The following is a 17,441-nucleotide window of genomic DNA, read 5'->3' as shown; positions in this document are numbered from 1 at the left end:
CGAACGAAAAAGTTGGCCATCCATCTTTAGAATGACAGATTTTTGAAATTTGGCTTTTAAGAAGCCAAATTGGCAATTCTTCACTCTTACGGAAGTTGACATCTTTTGAGTCAAGGGTCAACGGGTTCAAGGGCTAAAAGCTGAAAGGTCATTGAATTTTTGTGATCATCTCTCCAAATTTGTGTGTTTTTATTTTGGATTTTCTGCCATATTTCCTATTTTGGGCTCTCATCAGTCGCCCCTCCGTGGTAAGTTACACTCTCTGTCACATTCATTCAGTGTTTCGTGGCTATGTCAGAAACACTGGCACGTGATGCGCTGCCAACATATGACTTCTCTTTACTTTTTGCATCCACAATGCCATACTCAACTCACACTCACGTTTGTGAACTGTGAACCATATAGATATATCAGAATCGGAAAAAAAAAAACCCGAAAAAAATGTTGTCTTCCTCTTATTTCGAAGCATTTTTAAAAATCACAAAGAAAAGTGTGTAAAGAAGTTTTTTAAATGCCATTTTTATCCATCGTAATCGATCAGGTCTAATACTCTTATCTAATATTGATATTGATGCTGATAACCCAAATTGTTATCAATGGGGACGATCTGATCTGTCATGTTTTCGTCCAACCAAGTCATCAATCACATTATTTGTTGCTGTCCAACGATTGGGTATTTCTTGACAAATGTAAACACGCTGTTTTCTTTATGAAATGTGTAAACATACTCGTGTGTCAAGCTGAACAAAATGACTAATCGTGACAAATTTCTTGGCCAATTACGAAATTTTATTGAAAATTACGATTTTTAAATTCTCAGTAATACTTAAATAATGATACAGTCCACTCCGGATAATCGCAACTTCAGGTTAATCGCAACATTTCCAAAGAAACGGAACTAATTCTATATAAAACTCACTGGTTAATTGCAACAAGTTTTATACCTCGAAGAATGGTAAATTCAAGAAATCAATCAAGCAAAATTTCATCATGGGTGACATCATGACAAGATGAAGAATCGAGAGTGGGTGGGGTTTAATGCTATAGTAGCGTGTCACCACTCTTTTAGAGACAAAAGAGGGCGGGCTTTGCAGTATGGGTTTGTGCGGTCCTATGTGACCTCGTAAATTTCTATTGCCTCATTCAATAAGACTCTTTAACCGATTTGCTTTAATTTTTGGAAACTATTAACGTTTATAAACATCTAGCCTCAGCAATGAAACAGACGACCCTTGATGCCTAAGCAAATGAGGGATGTCAAATATGACGGGTGTTTCTTTTTTATGAAACCCGACAAAGTTATGGGAAGTAGGTAGCAGTGGGGAGTGAACCTGGGACTCAGGAAAGTGTACACCATTGGGGAGTGAACCTGGGACTGGGTTTCTGCAGGTTTCGTAAAAAAGCAATAATTACTTTTTTACGAAACCCAACCAAAACCTGACAATATCCGACAAACTTATGGGAAGTAGGCAACAGTGGGGAGTGAACCTGAGACTTAGGGAATTGTACACCTGTGGGGAGTGAACCTGAGACTATGGTTATCGACAGGTTTCCAATTACTTTTTTACCAAACCCGCAGAAACCTGACAATATCCGACAAAGTTATGGGAAGTAGGCAACATTGGGGAGTGAACCTGGGACTCAGGGAGATGTACACCAGTGGGGAGTGAACCTGGGACTATGGGAAGAGGATATCAGTGGAAAATGAACCTGGGACTATGGGAGATGGGTACCAGTGGTAGTTGAAGCTGGACTATGGGAGTTGTGTACCAGAGGAGAATGAACCTGACACATTACAAGGTGGTCACCAATGGGGAATGAACCTGGGACTCAGGGAAGTGCACACCAATGGGGAGTTAGCCTGGGACTGTGGGAGAGGGATACTATTGGGAGTTGAAGCCAGACTATGGGAGTTGGGTACCAGAGGTGAATGAACCTGACACCATAGGAGGTGGGAATCAATGGGGATTGAACTTGGGACTCAAGGAAGTTCACACCAGTGGGGAGTTAACCTGGGACTGTGGGAGATGGATAACATTGGGAGTTGAAGCAGGACTATGGGAGTTGGGTGCCAGAGGAGATGGGCACCAATGGGGATTGAACCTGGGACATACAAGAGTGAACTCAGAAGGGTTCTTCTCTTTTTCTATAGTCCGGCTTCAATTCCCAATGGTATCCATGGTGATGATGATGATGGTGGTGATAATGATGATGGTGATGACGACGATGATGATGATGATTAGTAGAGCGAAAACTAGGATAAAGGAGGAGCAGAAGAAGGGTCAAGAGGTTAAAGAAAAATAGCAAAAGAAAGAGGAAAATCAATAGAGGGTAGGAATAGGAGGAAAAAGAGGAGGAGAAGTATGAGGAAAAAGAGGAGCAGAAGTGATTAAGAGAATGGGGTGGAAGGATAATAATGATGATTAGTAGGGCGATGGTAGGATAAAGGAGGAGTAGAACAAAGATCAAGAACATGGGAGCCAGAGGAAGAGGAGGAGGAGGAGGAGAAGGATGATGATGGCGGTGGTAATAATGCTGCTGCTGGTGAATATGATGATGGTGATGATGATCATGATGAGTGTGGCCTCTTATTACAAGTAAACATACCGTCTTTTCCCTTAAGACGGCAGCATTGCTCTGGGACAAAGAGGATAAAGAAAACAAGAAACAACTGTCAAAATTAGCACTCCACAAAGTTATACATATCTGGATAAGAAACGACAAAATAAAACAAAAAATATAACACACTGGTCAAATCAATTCTGCTCTACAACTGTGCAACATGGGGAATGACAAAATCAGATGTCGAACATTTTCTCTTGGATTTAGTTAGCGTAAAGCAGCCCAACTTGTCAATTATATATGAACTTCATATGAATTTTAATATGGGCTGCACATGAAATTATTGTCAATCCTATCTTATTTTTTTCATCTAATTTACAGAGCAAATCAAGATGACCCTTCAAGCCATTCGTTATCATAGAGGCAGCCTTGAAATTTTAGATCAACTTCAGCTTCCAGACACTACACATTATTTCCACATCAAAGATACACAAGGGGGATGGGATGCTATAAAGAAAATGCAGGTAATATCTAATCCCCCAAAAAATTTGCAGTGGATATTTTAGATTTTGCGGGCCTGTCGTGAGTAAAATATTGACAAAGTTTCTCAATTAGTTTAATGGATGCATATGCAAACTGTTATCAGTTTTCTTTTTTTTTTTGTTACTTAAAAAAAAAGGTGGGGAGGGGGGGGGGGGGTGCAATGGCAAAACAAGCAAGTACTGGGAGTGTAATTTAATAATAATAATAATAAATCTTTATTGTCCTAAAAAAAAAGTGGCAATTTGTCATTTGGTTACACATTTATAACAATACAATATTGACATAGACGCACTCACTCAGATGCACACTAGTAACATAGTAGTCATCGGAAAAAAAAAAAAAGCCCGGCATCAACAACTACATCATCATCATCATCATCATCATCATCATCATCATCATCATCATCATAATCTTCATCATCATCATCATCATAACAACCTTCCTAATATTTTCATTACACAATCTTTCACTTTCACCATTCCCCTATAACACCATTCACCATCTTCATCATACTCCTTATTATTTCCTGTAACAAGCTATGAGACGGAAAGTCTGTGGTCCTCCTCACTCACTCTCTCTCTCTTTCTCTCTCTCTCTCTCTCTCTCTCTCTCTCTCTCTCTCTCTCTCTCTCTCTCTCTCTTTCTCTCTCTCTCTCTCTCCCTCTCCTCTCTCTCTCTCTCTCTCTCTCTCTCTCTCTCTCTCTCTCTCTCTCCCTATCGCCCTTCCTTCTTATCTATCTTCTCTTTATGTGAGGAATAACTATCAATGCTGCGAGTTTATCCAAAATCTATCTATCTATCTATCTCTATCTCTCTGTTCTTTCGCGCTTATGTCAGAAATAGTAATATCTCCATATTATATACATAACATGCAATTTTGTTATAGTAAAGTTACATAAAAATAATCAAATTTCCTCCCTCTTTCCTTTCTAAGGGTAAGAATCTTGTCCTTTCTCCCGCCCCCCCCCCCCACACCCCCCACTCTCTCTCTCTCTCTCTCTCTCTCTCTCTCTCTCTTCTCTCTCTCTCTCTCTCTCTCCCTATCGCCCTTCCTTCTTATCTATCTTCTCTGTATGTGAGGAATAACTATCGATGCTGTGAGTTTATCCAAAATGCTCAAATCACCCGCCAGCAGGACACAACGCACCAATACACAAAACCACATGCAATCCCGAATGCCCAAAGTCCGACCTCAAGAATTCAGTGAGAACCATTCATAAAAAGCGGACGGCCATAAACAACTACAAGGAGCTGAGTTACTTCAATTTTGTTTTTGTTTTTATATTTCACTTTCTAAACTGCATTACACAGTTCATCCCCGCCTCCCCTCTTTTCACTTAATTAATTGCGCACCTTTTAGAAATTTCTAGTATTCTATTTTAATTAGTGCTTCCTTACAAAGGAGCATACAAATTTCCTGCCAACCAATGTTTTGTTTATTCATCTTAACTACGCCATTACCACATAATCTCATTCATCTGTGGTGTTTCATTCATCCTGTTTTGTTGATAAAGGGGAAACCCGAAACATTCATTTGATCTGTTTTTGTAATTAAATTGAAGGGTTTTTTAAAATGCTTCTATATGATGACAAATTGAATAAATAAACGCCTGACAAAAGATCAACGGTAAAAATACAAATTGAAAAAATACTGGGGATGTGGGAGCTTTCGAAATGTCTCCCCTTTACTTAACTTATGGAAAAACAAACACCCAAGCACCTTTACTAAGACTTATGACTAACTCTAATAGAAAAAAAGCCTCCAATCTCGAGCTAACCCTAATAGAAAAAAAACAACCCTCGGACTGCTTTGCACTACCTTTCAATACTTCACAAATCAAAATGGCGACCGAAAATCAAAACAATGGTTAAATTAGGAAATTTTAAACTTTTACAAATCTATCAGGGTTTGCTCTAGAGTTTTTAAAATGCTTCTAAAGTGGAACCTCCCGATAACGACATCCCACAGGACCGAGTTTTTATGTCGTTATTTAGAGGTTTCCAAGATGGCGGACAAAGTGGGCGTGGTAAGGCCCGCAGGACCAGTTTTTATTATTAACATTGAAAAAACAAACAAAACATTGTAGTGTATTCCTCTTAGAGGGTTCTTGTGCGTGTGTCTGGATGAGACTTTTAGGTGATCTGAACTGAATACACTGATAGTGTGCTCCTGGAATCTACATCTGTTCCCTATTTAAACCATTCCCCTTTGTCTTACTTTTTCTTATGTCATTTCAATTGTAAATCTAGCATGTTTTTTACTATCCAATTTTCTTCCTTTTTACTGGCGCTGATATGACATAGATGTGTCACAGGCGCTGTAAAACCCTTTAAAACAAACAAAATTCCTCCCCCTCCTCCCACAAAAACACTACTACACTACTACTACTACTACTACTACTACTACTACTACTACTACTACTACTACTACTACTACTACTACTACTACTACTACTACTACTACTTCTATCATCACATAATATCACATTTTCCAAGATTTTATGTTTACTTGCTTACACTTACATTTATACCTTGTTAATGCATATCAGCCAAGATTCGTCAAAAAAAAAAAAAAAAAAGCTGCGTTCTCATTGGTATTGGTTCAAGCAGGAATCGTTTTTATAAACTTTTGAGTACTCATACTCTGTATTTTTAGTATCAGATATCTACGAAAACTGCCGAAAATCGCCAAAATGATGTCGTTATTCGGAGGTTTTATCAAAAAGTGCGTCGTTATTTGGAGGTTATTTTTACTGATCTTATGTAGAAAAAAAATCGGGACCACGGGTCAATGTCGTTATCAGGAGGTTGTCGTTATTCGGAGGTGTCGTAATCGGGAGGTTCCACTGTATATGATGACAAATTGAATAAATACACGCCTGACAAAAGATCAACGGTGAAAATACAAATTGAAAGAATACTGGGGATGTAGGAGCTTTCGGAATGTCTCCCCTTTACTTAACTTATGGAAAAACAAACACCCTAGCACTGTTACTAAGACTTATGACTAACCCTAATAGAAAAAAAATCCTTCGATCTCGAGCTAACCCTAATAGAAAAAAAGACCCTCGGACTGCTTTGCACTACCTTTCAATACTTCACAAATCAAAATGGCGGCTGAAAATCAAAACAATGGTCAAAATCCATCTGTCAACTTTTGGTTGTTCTTCCTGTCGTAAAAACGCCAAACTGACAACTTTTTACAATGATGAAATTGGTTGTTTTTGAGTGTGTTAGTGTCATTGGTACGTATTTTATAATATCTGTGTGACTCAACGAACTTTCAAACTGACTTTAAATTATAAAAGGAAATCAAGTTATCTGTTTATCTATCTGTAAAAAATACATTTCTATTTTTCAAATCTTTCATAGAGTTTGCGCCATATAAATTATTTATTGACTCAAATAAGAACAATGTTCTCCACAAGGCTATATTTTTTAAAGAAAGGATATATATATATATATATATGTATATATATATATATATATATATATATTATATATATATATAAAATATATATATATATATATATATATATATATATATATATATATATATATATATATATATATATATTATTTTAATATTTACCACAATGTTTGAGACAGTCTACATTAATGTTTCAGGCCTAATTGGCCATCGTCAGGACTGAGTTGGTTTGTTGACTGTTGTTGTTTGTTGAAGTGGTTCCGGTTTTTCGTACCATATTTGTATCAAACACGATTCAATAATATAATATATATATATATATATATATATATTATATATATATATAAATATATATATATCTAATATATTATATAATGCAAAATTTACAGTAAAGTTGCATATAATGGGATTTCCACATCAAATTTACATTTTAGATTATTATTTGGTGCCAAACACTATTAATATTATCAACATAACAGACAGAAACGTACATACAAATTCATAAAGCTCAGCTCACTCTTTTCATTTCTCTCTCATCTCTCTCCTCTCTCTCATACTCTCATCTCATCCTCTATCATACCTCTCTCTTCTCTCTCTCATTCTTCTCCTCTTCTCTTTTTTCCTTTTACCATCCCATCTCTCTACTCTCTCTTCTCTCCTCTCTCTCTCTCTCTCTCTCTTCCATCCTCTCTCTCTCTTCTCTTTCTCTCTCTCTCTCTCTCTCTCTCTCTCTCTCTCTCTTCTCCTCATCTCTCTTTTCTCACTCTCTCTCTCTCTCTCTCTCTCTCTCTCTCTCTCTCTCTCTCTCTCTCTCTCTCTCTCTCTCTCTCTTTTTTTTTTTTTTTTTCTTTTCTTAATCAGATCATCCTGTTAATTGGAGTGACATGTCTATGACATAAATTGTTTATATGATTACTATGATTATTGATTGCCGTTAAATGAATAAAATGGAATCGTCTCATGGATAACTTTATTGATTAAGCACACAAACCACCACTTGAGAGTTTATGTCTTGTAGTGTAACTAATAACAAATGAGGAGGGGAAAAGTAGAGCAGGTAATGATGCAATTAGAATTAGTCTGTAAAATATGTAGGCCAACATATATGAATTTGAACATTTTATGTTTCACTTTCTTTTAACTTCCAGGTGAGAGGAGCTCCTGCGATAGCAATAGTTGGATGTTTAAGTCTTGCTGTTGAGCTTGATAACCAAGAGTTTACCACCCTTAATGAATTAGAACGCTTTGTTGTGGATAAACTTGATCATCTGGTCACTGCACGTCCCACAGCTGTAAATATGGCTGAAGCAGCAGCAAAAGGAAAAGCTCTTGTGCGTAACATAGCAAAACTCGGAGATCTACAAGCCACAGAAGGAAAGATAAAGTGAGTATCAAGTTAATATGACTTTGCAACTCTGTAATAATGGTCAGTACATAATATTATAGAAAGGAAGCTGTGACAAAAAAGCTCATTTATTTCACAGAAAAACATGAAATTAGTGAAATAAGCACCAGAAGCAATAAGATTAGCAATTATCACCACTGTATCACTGTTCATTTAAGAGAGACTTTTTTTGTTTTTCATGGCTCTATTGTTGAAATTTTATTTGAAAGTATTCAGTTTTTTGTAATACTGTTTACAAGATATTGACAGGCATGTGTTTGGATAAGTTGTGTTGTGATAAGTGTCATGTTCTGATGAAAGCACAAGTGCTAACTCGACTACATTTATAATAATAATAATAATAATAATAATAATAATAATAATAATAATAATAATAATAATGATAATAATAATAGTAAATGACATTTGTTGAGGCGCGTCACGCACACATGCTAAAATGACCTTTTAGCCCTTTACTGTGGGCAGGACGTGTGTAGATTTTTTTTTTTTGCAATCCGTGTCTTCTTGAATCATTTTCAAGGCAGGAAAACAAAATGAAAGAATACAATCCATTAATCTAAGCGATGCCACGACTTAGTTTAGAACAACGTGCACATGCCATTAGTCATCTTCAAGCTGGACAGTCTGTGACCAAGGTCGCAAGAATGTTTACTATCACAAGGAGAACTGTATATTCTTTAGTGGATCGATTTGAAATGACACAAACGGTAAGGGGCCGAGATCAAACTGGCAGACCACGAGTAACAACACAAGGTGTGGACCGCTTTATGTGCACCCTACATCTACGAAATCGTTTTAGGACAGCGAGTGAACCTGCGCTAGCGTTTCCAGGTACACGAATTAGTCAACACACTTTTCGTCGCAGACTTAGAGAGCATGACATTTTCGCAAGAGTCCATTGATGTGACCGCTTCTTAGAGCACATCGCTGGTTAGCCCGTCTTCAGTGTGCCCATGCTCATCTGTGCTGGACAATGCATGAGTGGTCATTTGTTCTCTTCACAGATGAATCACCCTTTGTGATTGGAAGAAATGACAGTAGATTACATTGTTACCGAAGATCACACAAGCGATTTCACGATTCTTGTGTCTTGGAATCCCCAAACAGAGGATATGGACAAGTCATGGTGTGGGGTGAAATAAGCAGAGACTATAGGACACCTCAGGTCTATGTAAATGTATCCCTAACCGGTGCAAGGCACATCCAGCACATTTTACAACCCCTTGTTATTCCATTTTTTCATGAACATCCTAATTTATCATTCCAACACAGCAATGCACCATCCCACTGAGCTATTGTAACACTGGGTTTTATAGCAGCAAATAACATGAACGTTATCAACCCGTGGCCTGCAATATCCCCCGATCTAAATCTGATAGAACATATGTGGGACATAATCGGCTGCCAAGTTCGTTCATTAGACCTGGCCTCACAAAATGTACAACAACTGTTCCATGCCATAAGGACGGCTTGGGATAACATTCCTCAACACCAGCTGGCCACATTAACTAATTCCATGCGTAGGAAATGCAGTGCTGTGATTGGAGCGAATGGGGGACATACTCATTACTGATTGAATTAGATTCACCTTCACTTCAAATGAAATGAACACAAGTAAATTTATTAAGTTGTCATTTTTTTGTTTGTCAAAATTATAGTGTATGTTTAGAGTGTTACTTCCCTTTTTGAAGGTCATGTTTTAAAAAGTCTATTTTGGATACAAGATCAACTGTAAACGTTACAAATTCTAACAAAATGAAAGATAAATGATAGTACAATGATTACACATAGCTTTTAAATAAACCATAACAATACTTCATACCAATTTTGTAGGTGAAACAAGTGTATACTTTCTTTTGATCACTAGTATATAATGAATTACGTTACGAACACATATAGTAAAAATGAAGTTTAGTTGAAGTTTGTTCTTTTGATTAAGTTAAAATGTTTTGTTATCTTTTTTTTTCAGAGTTATTGAAAGTTTTGAGGCCATGCTAAAAAATGATGTTGATGTTAATAAAAACATAGGTCGTTTCGGAGCAGAAAATATTCTCAGTCAGTCTGGTGACAAGGCTGTGAATGTATTGACCCACTGTAATACTGGATCGTTAGCAACAGCAGGATATGGAACTGCTCTAGGTACTATCTTCTGGATTTTGTTTTAATATCTGACATTTAATCATCAGATTTTATATTACAACCAATATCTGAGTCTTGTTTTAATATCTGACTTTTTTTTTTTCTTTTTCGTTTCAATTCAATTTTATTTTTCCAAAACCAGTTTCTTAGTTTCTTTCAACCAATTTATTTATAGCAGTACTAAACATTATACTCAAACCTTGGGTATTTTAAGTGAAAAAAAGGGCCTCGCTTGTAGAATAAATTTGTTTTCACATGGCCTGCTGTGAATTGAATGCAGCAGCTTTGAGTACATTGAGTAAGCTTGAAAATGGTTTGGAGGGAAGGGGGGGGGGGGGGGTGTGTGCATTTGGACTTTGTGCTTATATATATTTTTTCTGCCCACCATTCCCTTTTTAAAGACTATTTTTTTTATTGTGATTTGAAATGTCTATGTTTTTTGTTTTTTTGGTATGAGCAAAATATGTTGTAAATGGACTTTTAATGAAATTTCTTTTTTTTTAGTTGCTTGTAGTATTCCTCATCCTTTCTTTTTGGGATTGTATTTATGACGTTTTTTGTGTATAATTTTATAATCTTTGTTGATGTGTTGTGCAATTATTTCATTTTCCAGGAGTCATTAGATGCCTGAGCGAGAAAAAGAAATTAGAGCATGTGTTCTGCACTGAAACTCGTCCTTACAATCAAGGAGCTCGTTTAACTGCTTATGAGCTTGTTCATGAAAAGATTCCTTCGTCACTCATATGTGATAGCATGGCAGCTGCATGTATGAAGAACCATCAAATCAGTGCCATAATTGTTGGAGCTGACAGAGTTGTAGCCAATGGAGATACAGCAAATAAGATTGGAACTTACCAGTTAGCAATACTGGCCAAATTTCATGAAGTTCCTTTTTATGTGGCATGTCCAAAAACTACATTTGATCCAAATATTGATACGGGCAAGGATATTGAAATAGAAGAGCGGCCTCATCATGAAATGACCTCTGTCAAAGGGGTGCCCATCGCTGCTAAGGGTAATTGAAGTTTACTCAAAATATATCGTAATTCTCTCTCTCTCTCTCTCTCTCTCTCTCTCTCTCTCTCTCTCTCTCTCTCTCTCTCTCTCTCTCTCTCTCTCTCTCTCTCTCTCTCTCTCTCTCTCTCTCTCTCTATTTATTTCCCCTTCTGAATTCTGAATGCAAAAATTTTTTTTAAAGATATATGGCAACAACATTTTTTTTAATCCTATCTCAATTTTATGTCAATATATTTCATATTTTAATTTCTTGAAATGGATCATCTTCCTTTTGCAATGAATGATACTTAGGGCAGTAAGACCATTTTCTTACGAGTTGTGACATTATTTTGAAAAAATATTGACCAATCAATCACTGATACATTTGACTATCCCATCATCTTCCATTTTACTGATATTGAAATGATTCTAAATTGTCCCAAGAGACATAAAACTCCATATATTATTATTTTTGCTGAATTTTGTATTTTCGAAAGTGGATGATTTTCTTGTTAAGATGCGTTTAAATTTGAATTTCTCCAGGATGTTTTTAAAAAAATATGTTCCATCTCTGTAGGTGTTGGGTGTTGGAATCCAGCTTTTGATGTGACACCTGCAGATCTGATTACTGGTGGAATCATTACAGAATTTGGAGTCTTCAAGCCATCAGAAATGAGGGACAAAATGGAAGAGTTTGATGATGAATTAGTTGATATTTTTTAGCTCATTGTATTTTGTTTGTAGAAATCACTTTAATCTGACTTTGTGGTTACATTTTGATGAATTGATATTCATTTACTATTTCTTACCTGCCAATATATGCTGAAAAAAAAATAGGAGTCAAACTAAAAAAAAAAGAAGAGTCTGAGGGAAAAATTAGGGATAAACCTAAATTTTATTTAAAAGACTGTAGTTACATGAAAAGGGTAGGGGACTGCTGCTGTAGACTGTAGATGTAACTTATGAGCCGTGGATGGTTGAAGATTAGTGAATGTGTCAGGATAAGATGATCGAATATGTTGATTATTTCATTTAATCCAGTTTGCAAGAACATTGGAGTTTGAAAATTCTGATGTCAACAAGGTCGTACATGGATATAATATTGGCTAAAGAAGAATTTAATACAAACTTTTAATGTATAAATACACTCTATTTACAGTACAGTTCACACTTCTGAATCATTAACATGGAAATGTCACAGACAGATGTTTTGATGTAGCACCTTTGGCCATTTTCAACTGGCCAGCAGTCAGTTCTATTCCTAACACTTCTTTTTCTGATTGCTGAACAGCACTTTTTGAATAATCAAATTTGACAGAATGGTGTTTGACATTTAGGATCTGAACTCAGTCATGCATTTTCTAACTAGACTGAAAATACATTCACAGTCAGCATTGCTGTGGGGAACAACTAACAGTCCGAGCATAATTTCACTCAGGTCTTTGTATTTGTGAGCTCCTTCCACGTTTTTCAACTGACCTATTAATGTCCAAGCTCTATCAACTCTGTCACACTGATTACCAATGTCATCTGAAAAGACCCCTTGTCTCAAAACAAAAGGAAAAGCTTTTTTAAGAGCATTCAATGAGAAAAATTCAAAGGCAGCACAGTTATCTGGGGCCATAATCCCTGCATGGGCAAGCAAGTCACAGTCTACTGGCAATTTGCTCACAACATACTTGCACGACTGAGCAAAAAAAAGGATGAATATTTGAGAAGAACAAAGTTTCCTGATCACGAGACAAAGTTCTTGCAGACTTCTGAGAAGCGATGAAATCTTTAGCAGCCTATCTCCTATCACAATGTCTTGCCTGTGTTTCTGCAATTTTCTGTCATAAAATTCTAACTGGTCGGTAACAAAGCGATCTCATTGGGAGGAAAAAAGGTGTTTTTTATTGGTTAAGAGTACGAGATGACAATGGTCAGGTGTCAAGCATTGGTACCAACTGCCGATTATTGTTATAACAATATCGCTAAACAGGTTGTTTTTTTAAACTAAAATGTATGTCGCAATTTTGCGGTTATTATTACTAATAGCATGTTGCAAAATCCACTGAACGTGCTCAAAGCAGTTTACAAGGGGTCCCAGCTAACAGCAACACTCAACATGTAAGGCAAAACATGATGCCTGTTAGTTAATAAAAATTTTTTTCCGACAGAGACAATGCTGTTAAGGACCAGATAATCATTTTATACCCGAGTGTAGTGAGAGAATGCGAGTAAAGCACCTTTTCCGACTCTATTATGCGCCTCTCAGGGCATCTCCAGGGTCTCGAACCCTGGACCTTCTGAGCCGAAGGTGAGAGTCATACCACTAGACCACTAAGCTTCACAAATCTTGTAGTATGAAACTTAGCTTCTGATCTGTAGGTCCTTGGTTCAAGTTCTGCTCTAGGGAGTGCAAAGTTGAGTCCTTGAAGAAGGCTTTTTACACACATTTTATCCCAGTAAAATAAGTGCATGGCCAGTAACATTGTTGTCTCTGTCGAAAAAAAAAAGTAATTGCATCTCACAGACATCATGTCTTATTTTATATGTTAAATCCTGCTCTCTTGGCTTGGGACCTCTTGCAAAGCACATTGACTGGGTGGGGTGGCAGGGAGGTACTTACTGTGTCTTCTATCTCCCAACATCAGTTCTCCAATTGCTTTCTGTCTTTGTCTTGGAATGAGGTCACTTAGTGTTGTCCAGACCCTGGCTGGAGTCCTTGTCTTGGAGGGAAACAGTCGAATGTATAGTTATAGTTTTGGGAGATTATATTTTTTTCCCTTGTAAACAATCTCTCTGTTATGTACTTTCTTTTTTTTAAAACATATGATTTGTAAAAATTTGAGCGTATTTCTCTTAGTGGGGACCTGTGCTTGTTTCAGGATGGGACTTTTAGGTGATCTCAAACTATGCACAATGTTAGAACGCTCTCGGAATCTATATCTGCTCCCTATTTGTAACATTTCCCTTTGTCTTACTTTTCTTGTGTGCTTTTAATTGTAAATCTATAACTTTTTTACTATCCCATTTTGTTCCTTTATACTGGCACTGAAATGACCCAAATACGTCGCCAGCACCGTCAAACTTGAGCTTTTGAGCTTTTTTTTAATAATTGCGCAATATTCACTAAACATGTTCAAAGCACTTTACAAATGGTTCCTGACTAACAGCAACTCTTAACATGTAGAATGAGACATGACACCTGTTAGGCAATAATACAATTTTTTTTTACTGAGACAATGCTGTTAACGACCAGGTACTCATTTTACACCTGAGTACGGTGAGAGAATGTGAGTAAAGAGTCTTTTCCAAAGACTCAACTATGCACCAAGTGAGGCTGGAACCCAGGATTTTCCAATCCGAAAGCGAGTGTCATACCACGAGACCTCACAGCCACTCTTAAAAACAAAAAGCACATAGAACATATTTCATGGATATTGTGCTATATTTTTTAAAAAGTATAAGAAAATGAAATCAGAACCCTCAACTTGGGATCAAATCTCAGACCTTCTGATTTTGAGTAGGACATGCTACCATATATGTAGTATAGCAGAGGTTACCTGATAATTTTTATGACATGATATCCATAAGCAGTGAATACCTACCAGTGTTTTGGGATGATTTTTTCTCCTCTCTGCTTTGTCTGACCCGGTCAAATATACAACCTTCTCTATTTTGCACGCCACTGCTGCTCCACAATGTTCCACTTTCTTATTTGATTATTCATATTTTAGATTTACCATATAATATACAACAGGTATTATTCATATTTTCACTTGTATTACATTTGTAGATCTGAGTTAATGGGTGATTAGCCTTGGACTTCTTTATTTCAGAGTTCATTCACTTTGTTCTTTATTTCCTCAACGATTTTGTTGATATCAATTGATATTTTTATTATGAGGCAGCTATATATATATGTCTTTTTGTTTAGATCATTTATCTGTAATATTGTGTGGCTTTATGGACTCAGCTTATGATTTGTAGGTCCTTGCTTCAAGCCTTGCTCTAGGTGGTGCAAAGTCGAGTTTTTGGAGAAAGTTCTTAATACACATTTTCTCACAGTAAAATTTAAGAAATATAAATAATGTTGTGTTATCTATACTAATTAACAAAAGAGCAAGCCTGTCCAACTCCTCCCCTCCCCCTTCTATTCTCTATCTATCTATCCACTCACATCGCTACCCGACCGGTACTAATCCTACTACTACTACTACTACTACATTTATTACTACTACTTCTTCTACATTACATTTCTATTTTGTCTTTATCTTCCATTATTTTCTAGAACGTTCCCGTCTCTTCCTACCTGGGTGGGGTTCCCGACCTCCCATAGCGGGCAGGAAAGTCACTTACTGTCTTCTATCCCCATCTATCTGTTTTCAAACATGCTTTCTGTCTTTGTCTTGAAATGAGATTACTTGGTTTTGTCCTGGCCCAGGCCAGTTACCCTGGCTGGGAGGGAAACAGTCAAATGTCTAGTTATAGTTTTGGGAGATGATATTTTTTCCTTGTAAATCATCTCTCTGTTATGTATTATTATATTTGTTATTTTGATTGTATAATGTAAGCATTTGAGTTTGAGTGTATTCATCTTTGTTGGATTTTGTGCTTGTGTCCGGATAAGACTTATAGGTGATCTCAAACTAAGTTCATTGGTGGTATGCTCTTGGAATCTACATCTGATCCCTATTTGTTCCCAGTTCACCTTTGTCTGACCTCTGGGTGGGGATCCTGACCTCCCATAGCGGGCAGGGAGGTCCATACTGTGTCTTCTATCCCCTTATATCTGTTTTCCAACATGCTTTATGTCTTTGTCTTGGAATGAGGTTACTTGCTTTTGTCCTGGCCGTGGTTGGAGTCTTGGCTGGGAGGGAAACAGTCAAATGCATAGTTATCGTTTTGGGAGATGATATTTTTTCCTTGTAAATCATCTCTCTTATGTATTATTATATTTGTTATTTTTAGTATATAATGTAAGCATTTGAGTGTATTCCTCTCTGTTGGATTTTGTGCTCGTGTCCGGATGAGACTTATGGGTGATCTCAAACTAAGTACATTGGTGGTATGCTCTTGGAATCTACATCTGATCCCTATTTGTTCCCAGTTCCCCTATGTCTTACCTTTTCTTGGGTGCTTTAATTGTAATTCTAGAACTTTTTCCTATCCCATTTTCTTCTTTTTTACTGGCGCTGATATAACCTAAATGTGTTGCAAGCGCCGTAAAACCCTTAAAAACAAACAAACAAACAATTTGTGTGACTTTATCTTGGTGCTTTAATTGTCATTCTAGAACTTTTTACTATTCCATTTTCTTCCTTTTTACTGGCGCTGATATAACCTAAATGAGTGTTGCAAACACTTAAGCAAGCCTGTCCAACCCTCCCCCCTCTATCTATCCACTCACATTGCTACCCGACCTTTTTTTTGTTTGTTTTTTTTTCTTATCGAAGATTCGACTGCCGCAGACACACTGCTCATCTTGTCCATTCCAACCACACCCCAGGGACTCCTTCAACCTTTGTTTCATAGCAACTTCCAACTATTACTACAACTACTACTACTACCACTTTTATTACTACTTCTACTACATTCCATTTCTATTATCTATATTTATCTTCCATTATTTTCTAAAAAGTTCCCGTCTCTCCCTACCTGGGCGGGGTTCCCGACCTCACATAATGGGCAGGAAGGTCACCTACTGTGTCCTCTATCCCCCTATGTCTGTTTTCAAACATGCTTTCTGTCTTTGTCTTGGAATGAGATAACTTGGTTTTGTCCTGGCCCTGGCCAGTTACCCTGGCTGGATGGGAGATATTATATTTTTTTCCTTGTAAATCATCTCTCTGTTATGTATTGTTAGTTATGTATTCTGTAAACATTTGAGTGCTTTCCTCTTAGTGGGATTCTGTGCTGGTGTCTGGATGAGAATTTAAGGTGATCTCAAACTAATTACATTGATGGTATGCTCTTTGAATCTACATCTGTTCCTTATTTGAACCAATTCCCCTTTGTCTTACTTTTTCTTGGGTGCTTTGATTGTAAATCTAGATTTTGACTATTCCATTTTCTTCTTTTTACTGGTGCTGATATGACCTAAATTATGTGTTGCAAACACCGCAAAACCCTTAAAAACAAACAAAAACAAAATCTCTCCCTGCCCTTATCATTTCTATCACACCCCAGGGACTCTACTCACAAACCCACGCCACGCTAACGCTTCATTCACACTCCAACCTGGGTGGGGTTCCTGACCTCCCATAGTGGGCAGGGAGGTACTTGCTAAGTCTTCTACTTCTATCCCCCTGCATCTGTTTTCCAATTGCCTTCTGTCTTTGTCTTGGAATGAGATTACTTAGTTTTGTCTGTCCTGGCCGG

At 37.0% G+C, this 17,441-nt stretch overlaps 1 protein-coding gene across 1 annotated transcript; it reads left to right on the top strand.

Annotated features, from left to right (window-relative positions):
• The first annotated feature begins 113 nt into the window (after positions 1-113).
• Positions 114-15,142, top strand: LOC144963018 (methylthioribose-1-phosphate isomerase-like). The gene is made up of 6 exons (XM_078896582.1): positions 114-248; positions 2,944-3,086; positions 7,684-7,919; positions 9,910-10,079; positions 10,693-11,094; positions 11,653-15,142. Exons 2-6 carry the CDS (start codon positions 2,955-2,957, stop codon positions 11,796-11,798), a joined length of 1,086 nt encoding a protein of 361 aa, XP_078752708.1. The 5' UTR covers positions 114-248; positions 2,944-2,954; the 3' UTR covers positions 11,799-15,142.
• Positions 15,143-17,441: the final 2,299 nt, after the last annotated feature.

This window comes from Berghia stephanieae, chromosome 1 (assembly GCF_034508935.2).
Source record: "Berghia stephanieae isolate SIO BIC M18660-M18661 chromosome 1, UCSD_Bste_1.3, whole genome shotgun sequence".
In the NCBI taxonomy this organism is placed as follows: domain Eukaryota; kingdom Metazoa; phylum Mollusca; class Gastropoda; order Nudibranchia; family Aeolidiidae; genus Berghia; species Berghia stephanieae.
Note: the sequence above shows the minus strand (reverse complement) of the source record. Positions and strands in the feature narration are given on the sequence as shown.

Excerpts from the sequence above, each read along its gene's own strand:
- LOC144963018 (XM_078896582.1), top strand. The coding sequence starts at position 2,955 with ATGACCCTTCAAGCCATTCGTTATCATAGAGGCAGCCTTGAAATTTTA. Across the intron at positions 10,080-10,692 it reads AGGATATGGAACTGCTCTAG|GAGTCATTAGATGCCTGAGC; the intron begins GTACTATCTTCT and ends TTCATTTTCCAG. Across the intron at positions 11,095-11,652 it reads GGTGCCCATCGCTGCTAAGG|GTGTTGGGTGTTGGAATCCA; the intron begins GTAATTGAAGTT and ends CCATCTCTGTAG.